The sequence below is a fragment of the Geotrypetes seraphini genome, chromosome 7, assembly GCF_902459505.1.
Source record: "Geotrypetes seraphini chromosome 7, aGeoSer1.1, whole genome shotgun sequence".
NCBI classification, from domain to species: Eukaryota; Metazoa; Chordata; class Amphibia; order Gymnophiona; family Dermophiidae; genus Geotrypetes; species Geotrypetes seraphini.
The window spans coordinates 35,155,179-35,166,538 of record NC_047090.1 but is presented as its reverse complement, the minus strand read 5'-3'; the positions used below and the strand labels follow the sequence as shown (position 1 = coordinate 35,166,538).

The following is an 11,360-nucleotide window of genomic DNA, read 5'->3' as shown; positions in this document are numbered from 1 at the left end:
TTAAACCGCTACTGCGGCTTCGTAAAAGGGGTCCTAACAGTCTGACACACTGACAATGACTTACTAATACGAGAGGCAACTGGTAATAGTTTATGGACTTTTCTTCCAGGAACTTGGTCAAAACTTTTTAAAACCCTGCTGTGATAGCCAATTTCCCACATTCTCTGCAGTGAATTCTAGAGTTTAACTATAAAATGAGGGAATAAATATTTAAACTGATTGATTCTAAATGTGCTACTTACAAACTCCATTGAATGCTCTCTGGTTCTTTGGGGAATAGTAAATAAGCAATTCGGGGGAAACTCTGCAAACGGGATCTAAAAAGACAGGCGCCTACCTCTTGTCTATCACATTTAGGCCCAGCAGATAAGGACCCGAATGGTCCATCCAGTCTACCCAACCCGATTCAATTTAAATTTTTTAATTTTTTTCTTAGCTATTTCTGGGCAAGAATCCAAAGCTCTACCCGGTACTGTGCTTGAGTTGGAGAGGTTAGTGAATAGTGCAGGAGGAAAATCTGATTGCAAACGAGTCGCAAACCGATCGGTACATGATTGGTTTGCTTTGTGAATCTAGCCCTTAATCATCCGGCGCCCACTACTTAGAAATGCCAAAGCCACAAAAAGGCAGTACACAAGTCCCCATTCCCTTTAAACTCATAATTGAAACCAATTTACTAATTAACCCCCTTCCCTTTTACTAAACCACGATAGCTGTTATTAGCGCAGGAAGATGCGCTGAATGCTTCACATTGATCCTACCGCTTATAGCAGGGGTGTCTAAGTCCCTCCTCAAGGGCCGCAACCCAGTCGGGTTTTCAGGAATTCCCTAATGAATATACATGAGATCTGTTTGCATGCACATCTTTCATTGTATGCTAATAGATCTCATGCATATTCATTGGGGAAATCCTGAAAACCCGACTGGATTGTGGCCCTCCAGGAGGGACTTTGACACCCCTGCTTTAGATAGTACCTGTAGCTCAGGGGTGTCAAAGTCCCTCCTGGAGCGCCGCAATCCAGTTGGGTTTTCAGGATTTCCCCAATGAATATGCATGAGATCTATCTGCATGCATTGCTTTCATTGTATGCTAATAGATCTCATGCATATTCATTGGGGAAATCCTGAAAACCCGATTGGATTGCAGTCCTCGAGGAGGGACTTTGACACCCCTGGCTTATAGGACCTGTATGAGCGCTGGGAGCAGCGCAAAGCATTTAGCTTAGCTCTCTGCACTAATACCGGGGGAGGGGGGGAGTTAGGCACCTATTTGTTTGGGCACCCATCTTGTTGAATTTCCCTTTCATGTCTAAGCATTTCAGTCAGATTGAAATGTTTAAAGGACAATTTGGAAACGTCCCCACATCCTTTATTGCTTCAGGTACTTAATGGGTCACGGACTTGATATTAATTAATATCATAAAGCCTTAGAGAAAGTAAACTTTCCATTATGTTTAATTGTAGCTTGCCTTGCACTTAGGTTTGAAGATGAGTAATTCAATCTAAAAATAATGGGGATAATATTCAGCCTTCAACAGTTAGCATTTTTTAGAAAATGCTGACGGCTGTGGGCAGAATTAGCCCCAGATGTTCACCTGGACCTAACTGACATGGAAGTGGCCGTCAAAGTTTATGTGGACCTCGGTCAATATTCAGTTGAGGCCTACATAAAGCAGTTATGCCAATCCCGGCTATATATGAGCCAGGATCAGCATAACTTTTAAATCTTTCCCAAACCTTCCTCTAAAACAGCCCCCTTCTAATCTCCTTCCCTCCAAAATGATCCCTGTTTGATCCCCTTCTTCCTACAAAAGCATTACTCCAACCCCCTTCCCCCCCCCCCCAACACACCACCACCATCGATCCTCCCCAGGCCTAGCTAGCATCCCTGGTGGTCCCATGAGGGCACTGGGGGCAGGAGCAAATCCTACTTGTTCCTGCCCCTAGTGGCTGCCTCATCAATATGGCTGCCACAACTGCACAACTTCCAGCTTCTCCCCAATGTTTCCCCCATACTGTTCCCGATCTGCTCCCTTTTTTGAGGGTCAGTCAGAGTCGATATTCTGTTATACCTCCCAATTAAGTGTCACTGAATATCGGCAGTTGAGCAGCCCTGAGTGATTTAAGCAGGCCTCTTCTGCCCACTTAAATTGCTTTGACTATCAGGCAGAATAATATGAAGAAGAATTTAAAAAAAAAGGCTTGCTGCGCATTTCTAGGACAGGAGTCACAAATTGGAATTGCCTACATGTTCTGAAGGACTGAAAACATCTGTTGGCTGCGAATGTATTTTTATTACCAGTAACAGTTTTGAGTAACCACCCTTGTCACTCATCTACTTATGGAAGAAAGTCATTGGTCAAAGCAGTTTTCCATTAAGATGTTTATAGGTGGGCCACGTACGCATGAATTTTAGAAAACGCATGGGCACACACATAGAAGAGACACACCTGCTTAACTTAGGCACCATTTATTGAATCATACCTAGCAGTGCCTAAAGTGGCCAAGTTTCAGCACAAGCCTTCATCAAGGATTCTTAAATTCTTTGGAACAAACGGGAGAAACTGCCTTTACACCAGTGAACAGCAAACACAACAACAAAGGTGACCAATTGGTGTTCAGTCTCTTTTATTAAGATGGGACTCGCACGATCGTGTTTCGGCCCACGAAGGGGCTGCCTCAGGAGTCTTTTTATGATCAAATCGTACAAAATCCACCAAAATCCAGCACATTCTACAGAAAACTGCAGCTCAAGTGACTAGTTTTCTATAGAATGTGCTGAATTTTGGTGGATTTTGTACGGGATCGTTTTTAGTCTATGATCCACGAGTTTTCGTATAAGGACCTTCAGGGACCCCTGAGGAAGACAGGTTTGTTGAAACATGGACCGTGTTGGCTTCATAGTCCCCAATCATTTGGGTCCTAGGTATCTCGTCATGTGGATTAATTGACTGTATTTTCAATAAATCCTGCATCTTGGACATCATCTTCTCCACAGTGTGTTTGTTTTCGGGCACCGTTTTTTAAACATTTTTCATTTTTTTTTTTAAACCTACCAGTGCCTAACTTAAGGCACCGTATATAGACTTTGGGCCTCAGTGTACAACATGAACAACAAAGTACAAGTACAAGCTGTATAACTGTTAACATCCTTCAAAGTAGTCTCCCAGGTTGTCTTGTGTGTCATCCAAGTTTGCGAGTTTATTCAAATCTGACTATCCCGCACCAAGGGTCAAAAACCTTCTGGGTGGCTCACCCTTGCTACGCCACTGGTTGACACAAGTTGTTGGTCAATGGAGAGAACATTTCATTAAATGAAGGGATTGAGGTTTACAAAAATAGTGTCAACGATATTGAAATAAATTCAACAATTCAAAATATTTTCCTTTTAATTTACTGTTTTACAGAAGGAGTAAATCATCGTCCAAGATTGGACAGTAAGATCTGATATGCTCATTTGCATTTAAAGTATCCATCAATATAAGACCACATCGGAACAAATTTGGTTCTTTTTAAAAAACACGCCTTTCTGACAAGGCAGCAAATATAGCTACATCAGCAACCACAGCAACAATGACAATAATAAAAATATAAATATTTGAAAGAAATAATGTATTATATTAAAACAAGGAAGATAGCTTGTTTGTACTTGATATAAAATTGAAAACATTCCAAAAAAACAAAGAAATATTTGTATATTGCCTAGCAGGATTAGTAAAAAATAAATTGCTTTTGTTTTCTTAAGGTTTCCAGTTCTCATACTGAGTGGAGTTGTACAGTTCTGTGAGCTGTCTCTGTGCAGTAGTGAAATAAGTATTCATTGAGGCAGGTGCCCCAAAAGGAACGTGTTGAACAACATTTTTTTAGAGTCCCTAATGATGAAAACAGACCTGTTCTAGGTGTCCACTACTGGCTCGGTAATGAAGAAGTCCAAATGCTGATGCTCCTAACGATAAGCCATTCTTTTTGAGATTTGGTAACAAGTATTCTCATGCAGTCAATATCAAACAAGACTTTGAGATCTACATCTGAAATTTCAAAGTTCCCTTGCCTGAATTCACCCAGTCTGAGGTACGTCGAGCAATGTCGTCCCGATTTAGTGCCTGTGATCCTTTCACCCACTTCCAAGATCCCATGATGTAGGATATCGTTTTGCCGATCTTCTGTCCCTGTACACACTTTAATTTTACTGATTTTAATAGGATTTTCAAAAATGATCTGGTAAAAGTCCCCAGAAGAAGGAGGTTTACCCCAAAAGTACTCATCTATACTGCTGTAAGCTTTACTTGGCTCATAGTTTTCAAATACGTTCATGTTGGTGTTTAAGCTGGCAGGTGGGTTGTCAGGGATATCAAAGGTATCTTCTTCAAAGTCATCATCTTTTAACTTGTTCTCAGCTCCTTTGTAGGAGGAATAATATCCCATATGCTGAAATAGGGATGGCTTAAAGCGTATGATATCCTTTTGAGCTAACAACCCTTGGAAATGAATCAGTAGCCAATCGCAAGGCATTTCCTGGTAGAACATTAGCAAAAAATGTGCTAGTCGTGGGAGATCTCGAGTGTGGTAGAGTTTTCCAATATATCCCAGTTTAGAAAATTCTAAGGTCACCCAGTAGGACCCTTCTCGTGAATTAATAACTTTTTTAATGGTAGTCAGGAAATTTTTGGAACATCGGACATCATCTTCCAGCATCACATAATAATCTGAAAGATTGGCACAAAAATTTAGCAAGAAGGCATAATCTACATTTTGCTTGGAACGGAATTTCACCCGGTCTTCTGGATCATTATAATTTCTTTTCAGGCCCTCTAACACAGGATAATATTCCTCAGGAGCATGGATAATCATCAATCTGCCAGAAATTATGTGATGGGCAAATTTCCGTGAAATATCCAAGACTATACTGTCACGCCAAGATAGGTCAAAATCTGCTAGGTGCACCACCACTGAAATCTCCTTTAGTTCTTCATAACTTGACTGTTCAAAAATGGATTTGATTGTTTCAAGCAAATAGTTTCCTTTTTTCCGTTTTACTGAAGACAGTCCAATGGTAAGAAACTCTAGGCAAAAGAGAAAGAGATAATGATAGCTAACTAAACAGTTTTGGAAACCACAAGAAAATATAGGTTTTGCACTGGTTTGTTATTCTATTGCATTAAAAATGAAAGTTTAATAAAAGCTAGCCAGTGAGATATTGGGTATTAACTGCAATGTGCCATTCATGCCCATTACCTGCCCATTTCTTTACCCATAACAAACTACGTAATTAGGTCCTGATTCTATACACAATGCTTAAAACATAGGAGCCAAGAAATGTGGTGCTTATAGCATGTCAACCTTGATTTAGGTGCCCTTTATAGAATCATATCTATTGGCGCTTAAAATGGACTTAGGCACTGGTAGGCATCCGAACCTTAGATGCTCCCTCTTTATGCCAGGGTTTTCTTGGCTTAAATACTGGCACCTAACGCTGGCATTTACAAAGCTGCAGTAGTGGTTTCTATGACAGGCTGGTGAGGTAATTGCTCTGGCGCCCATAGAATTCATGTTGGGTCAATAAAGTTTTGCCCTGTTCACTGAGGCCCTTTGAGCTTTTTTCCTTGCCAAAATTAGAGTACCATTTATAGAATAGCACTTTATGCTAATTTTTATTGCACTAATTTGAGAGCATCTATAGAATTGAATCCTTTGCTTGTGCAATATCTAAAATAAATTTTATAGTTTAATCAGATACTAATTGCTTATCAGATAGTAATTTCCAATTATTAATGTTAATTGATGCTAATTGGCTCTAATTGTTGGTTAGGCATATAACTGTCCTTAGTTAATATTCTCTAAACTGGGTGTGTCATTTCCATAGCGTGTAGCTGCAAGGGGGCGTAGACTTGGGAAGGGCATGTTTGGCGTGTGACTAGCAGTTATGCATACAGGTTATAGAATACTATCAGTTGAATGCCTAACTGCCTACATTGAGGCACCAACACTTAAGCCAGCCTTTTCTCAACTCTGACCCCTAGCAGTAGTCTTGCAGTATTACCACTTGATGTCAATCTGCCATTTAGAGACCAATAGCTTTTGTATGGCAGATTGACTTAACATTTCAATAAACGTGCACCTTATTTTCCTAGGACCATCTCAGTGGTCAGTTCATTGACACCAGACATGAATTCTGCTACCTATCTTTCCAAAAACTGATGAAGTTCTTCTGTTTTCTTAGCTTTGATGGCCCTTCTGTGTTTTCATTATTGCCTTACCTTTCTAATGTTTTGATTGTATCTTAATTGTATACGAGTTTGTGCAGCTTCGAACTGGGATCACCGTTGCTTCTAAACTGAGTGGGAGTCCTCCAGCTGCATTGCTGCCAGCTTAGGGAAAGAGAGGTGCCATGAAGTCCGGCAGAGCTTGCCTGCCCCTCACTATTGAAAATGTGATAGTGAAACAGCACCCTCCACTGGCAGGACTGTAGATGGAGGACTCCCGCTCAGTTTAGAGAGAACAGTGGCTGGGACAGCAGTCTACAAATTTAAAAATATATCCACAATAAATGCGTACATCTCTGTTGTAGCCAGTGGCGCAGCGAGGGCGAAAAGCACCTCGCCCCCTTCTCCGCCCCTCCTTCTCCACCACTTCCTGCCATGTCTACACGCTCCTTTCCTTCCCCCATACCTTTTTAATGTTCCCGGCACGAGCAGCAACCCCCGCACCTAGGAAGTGACACCAGAGACGCTGCTGCTCGCTCCAGCGTCTCTGGTGTCACTTCCTAGGCGCGGATCAGAGGAAGTGCCGATGCTGGGGTTGCTGCTCACGCCGGGAAAGTGAAAGAAGTACGGGGAAAGGGAAAGGGTTCACAGTAGGAGGGGGGGGGGGTCGGGGAAGGAGCAGAGGGGCAGAGAGGAAGAAGGGTGCTGGCACCCCCACAAAGATGGTGCCCGTGGCGGACCACCTCCTGCCCCCCCACCGACTATGCCACTGGTTATAGCTGTAGTTTTATATGACCTACTCTGAAATGCTTGTTTTTGAAATATTCTTCTTGTCATTGCCATAAATTAACCCACCTATAAAATGACCGGATTACTTACTCTTTCTTGGCAAAGGCATTCCAGCTAGATAGCGGTAGGTTATATTTATAGATAAGGAGAAGTTGGATAAATCTCTAAATGTGTGAACATAATGCTCTGAATTCAGGGCATTTGTGGATTCTTCTCTGATGAGTTGCTTGTCTCCTTCCTATATAGCAGTAACAAGAGAAAGTGACAGCAAGAAAAACAACAACAAAAAACAGAAGAAGAAAAGATTATGAATGGAAATGAACGGAGACGGGATTAATAAATGACTTCAAGAACAAGGAAAAGATCCTGAGCTGAATACCTGGAGGTGTTATATTTTTCTTTTGTCACCTAATATATTTGTGTTGACTTAAAGGATGCTTACTCCGTTTGGATGGTGTGGGGGGGGTGGGGGGGGTGGGGGGGGTGTGGGGGGGGTGTGGAGGGGTGGGGGGTGTGTGGGGGTGTGTGGGGTGTGTGGGGGGTGTGGGGGTGTGTGGGGTGTGTGTGGGGGTATGGGGGGTGTGTGTGGGAGGGTGCGGGGGGTGTGTAGGGGTGTGTGTGTGTGTGTGTGTCTGTCTGTCTGTCTGTCTACCGAGCGAGGGCAAATAAAAAGTAATCCCCTACAGTGTTTTGCAGCTTTCTCAGCAACCATGTAGTATTTTAGCAGGAAAACATTTTTACTTATTTAGTCGTCATGGGCAAGATTCTGTAATCGGTGCCTAAAAAAAAAAGATAGGTGCCTATTACATCACACTTAGGCGCCCAATTCAGAATCACGCCTAACTTCAAATTTAGGTGCTGGTAATGTAGGCCGGGGTTTTAAAGGTCTACATTATAGGCATCTAAGACCTTCGCAGAATTGTGCCTAAGGCTCTCTTTCACTAAGGTGCGCTAACCGATTAGCGCGCGCTAATCGATTTAGCGCAAGCTAAATGCTAAAGCTTGCATGTTGGTCTATGGACATGTTAGTGTTTAGCGCACGCTAAATCAATTAGCACGCCTTAGTAAAAGGCGCGCCTTAGTAAAAGAGGGGGGGTAAGTCTTTCGCCACCCCTAAACATGCCTACTTTGGTGTTAGGTGCCAATGGACGACTATCTTTTGTAGAATCGCAGCACACCTGCAATCTCGCCGTGGCACACAGTTTGCGATTCACCGCTCTACAGGGCCCGCAATCTAAGTCTTGCGTCTGGGGCTAAGTGGGTTGCCCAGAGTCACAAGGAGCTGCGGTGGGACGTAAACCGAGCTTTCCAGGCTCTCGGTCCACTTTACTAACCACTAGGCTACTCCTCCACTCCACGACATACCACTCGGTTCAAATTGTGAGAACAGTGTACACAGGATTACTTACCACCAGTTAATAATGGCAGTAAAGGGGTCCCTTTACTAAACTGAAGTACGCGCTAGCATGCGCTTGCCACAAGTTAAAAAGGCTTACTGTGGGACACTTTCTGGTGTCATGTGGTAAACATGCACTTTGGCCCATATTCTATACAGGGCGCCTTAACTTAGGCAACGGTAGGTATCCTACTGGCTCCTGATAGGTGAAAAACGCCTTGCAAATGACATTTTATAATGATTTTTAAGGCGCCTACCTACGCCTACAAAACCAACACAGGAATTGCGCCTCCGTAGGCACCTTAAGGTACCTAATGCCTATCTTTGCTGGAGGGGCGATTCTCTAAAAGGCGCCATCGCATGATTGATATGCGATTGGCAGCTGCTTTTAAGGCGGCTGCCAACAGGGCCGTTTAGAGAATCCTGGCCTTTGTGCATGCATCGTATGTGGAATAAAACTCATATTGTATTTTTCTGAACACAGACTTTGTCTCCTAGAGACCTCTTGCCTCAGGGCCCTCCTTGATCCACCCTGAGCCACAACTTGTTCTCAGACCTACGTATCGTTCACTCTTCGCTGTTCATTGACGTGCAAAAAATGTGTACTTCGATTTGAAAGAATCCAGTCTAGATGCTACAAACTTACCAAGACATAACCGTCTTCAATGTACAAGTTCATAAGAAGTAGGCAGGAAATTAGGACTCCCAGGAGTGGTATGGTCGACCGTTTCCGGAAACATCTCATTTTATCCAAATACGTCCAAGTTGGTCTCATATGAAGAAGAAACTCAGTTTACAAAATGTACCCTATGTGAAAATAAAAGAAAGCAATCTCATATTGCAGTATTCTTTTTTTTTTTTTTTTTTTCCGAGAAGGACAATGAACTGGTTTCAGTCTTCAATGCTATATAAAACACACATAGAACTAAATGGGGGCAGTTTAAGATGATCTAAAGCAGTGGTCTCAAACTCGTGGCCTGGGGTCCAAATGCGGCCCGCCAGGTATTATTTTGAGGCACTCGGTATGTTTTTCATAATCACGAAAGTAAAATAAAACAGTTTCTTGATCATACGTCTCTTTAGCTACAAATGACAATATTATTATTAAGAGTTTTACCTCATGCAAAATTGTCATTTCTTTAATAATGGGGAAAAAGGAAGAAGGAACCAAGCCTCGAACTACAATAGAACAGACAACGAAAAGAGGCAACGGAGATGTCAAAATCAATTGATGGTCAAGTGTCCTTTAATGAATTTGAAACATCTAAAAAGTATATATCAATTTCATTAAAGGCCACGTGGCCATCAGTTGATTTTGACATCTCCGTTGTCTCTTTTCATTGTCTGTCATTTCTTTATTAAGACATTAACTATTTTTTCTGAGGCCCTCAAAGTACCTACAAATCCAAAATGTGGCCCTGAAAAGGGTTTGAGTTGGAGACCACTGGCTTAACTCTAACCATGACATCCTGTTTGTCTTTGGGAAGCAGAGCTGAGATTGTGATGTCATAATGCCTCATTCCACCAATAAGAGCCAACCTCATCAGTGATGTCACAATGGCTTGATTGTCCTGTTCTCCCCTCTGCCCTCCAACCCATCCAGCAGATTAACCGTTCCCCTTAACTCAGTGGTCTCAAACTTGCGGCCCGCCAGGTACTATTTTGAGGCCCTCGGTATGTTTATCATAATCACAAAAGTAAAATGAAACAGTTTCTTGATCATATGTCTCTTTAGCTATAAATGACAAAACACTTCTCCCTCCATATTCACGGGGTTAGGGGCAGAGCCGGGCCGCATATATTAAAAAAACGTGAATAATATTCGGGCCAGTTCTGCCCCTAACCTCTGCTTCCCCCGGCTATTTTAAGGCCTGAAAGCCCCCTCTTAAGCCTTACCTGGCGGTCTAGTGGGTTTTCAGGCAGGAGCGATCTTCCCACGCTCCTGCCCCGTGTAGATCGCTCACAGGAAATGACTGCCTTGAGCTCCTGCCCCGAAAACCCGCTAGACCACCAGGTAAGGTTTAAGGGGGGGAGGGGGGCTTTCAGGGCTTAAAATAGCCCGACAAAAGAAAAAGTAATTTTAGTTTTAAAATCGCGAATAAGCAAATCCGTAGATACGGAATTTGTGAATATGGAGGGGGAAGTGTATTATTATTAAGACAGCCTAAAGGAAGGATTTATAAACTATAAAGAGTTTTTACCTCATGCAAAATTGTCATTTCTTTAATAAGACATTAACTATTTTTTTCTGAAGCCCTCCAAGTACCTATACATCCAAAATGTGGCCCTGCAAAGAGTTTGAGTTTGAGATCACTGATCTAGAAGTAACTGTGAACCTATAACTTTACAGCAAATTCAAAGGAAACTTTTGCATGGATAAGCTTTCAATGAGAGAGTGACAAAGGAGTAGGTGTGGGCACCTGGCCTTTCCAACTATAAGTTGTAATCAAAAGAATACATTTAAGGCTTTTGCCTTATTAGCTAAAACCAGATATATGTAAAAAAAAAAAAAAAAATTCCAAATATTGCACTAAGGGACTTGATAAATGGACTCAATGCAGGTCCATGTTTTGGCAAAATGCCTGCATCAGGAGTAGAGAGCTGCACGGGAACGGGTTCCCCCTTCGGGTCGCGGGGATCTCATGGGGATGCCCTCTAGGGTCACAGGGATCCCGTGGGGACGCCTCCAAGGGTCGCGGGGTTCCTGCGGGGCTGGATGTACTCAGCTGCGAGGCTCGCCTTCTCCCTACCTGCCCTGCCGCAGCACACAACCGAACGGAAGTCTTCCCGATGTCAGCGCTGACGTCGGAGGGAGGGCTTAAGCAAAGTCAAGACCAGTGATGAAAACCAACCCCAATTGGCTATGGTCTGTTTGATCATATTCCAGGGGTTTTTTGAGGTCTTTTTTCCTCTGTTTTAAAATTACATTATATGTAATAATTGGGTGATCCATTTTGCACGTTGATAAAAAT

The 11,360-nt window shown here is 42.7% G+C and overlaps 1 protein-coding gene across 10 annotated transcripts in view; it reads right to left on the bottom strand.

The window, feature by feature from the left end:
- Positions 1–3,359: 3,359 nt before the first annotated feature.
- Positions 3,360–11,360, bottom strand: part of MGAT4C (MGAT4 family member C) — a 200,673-nt gene continuing 192,672 nt past the window's right edge. For all 10 annotated transcript variants that reach the window (XM_033951038.1, XM_033951045.1, XM_033951044.1 and 7 more), the window contains 3 exons: positions 9,035–9,195; positions 7,083–7,230; positions 3,360–5,063 (listed from right to left, as the gene is read on the bottom strand). In XM_033951038.1, the coding sequence (XP_033806929.1) occupies positions 3,907–5,063; positions 7,083–7,230; positions 9,035–9,163 (1,434 nt within the window). In that variant the 5' untranslated portion in view covers positions 9,164–9,195 and the 3' untranslated portion in view covers positions 3,360–3,906. The remainder of the gene's footprint in view (positions 5,064–7,082; positions 7,231–9,034; positions 9,196–11,360) is intronic.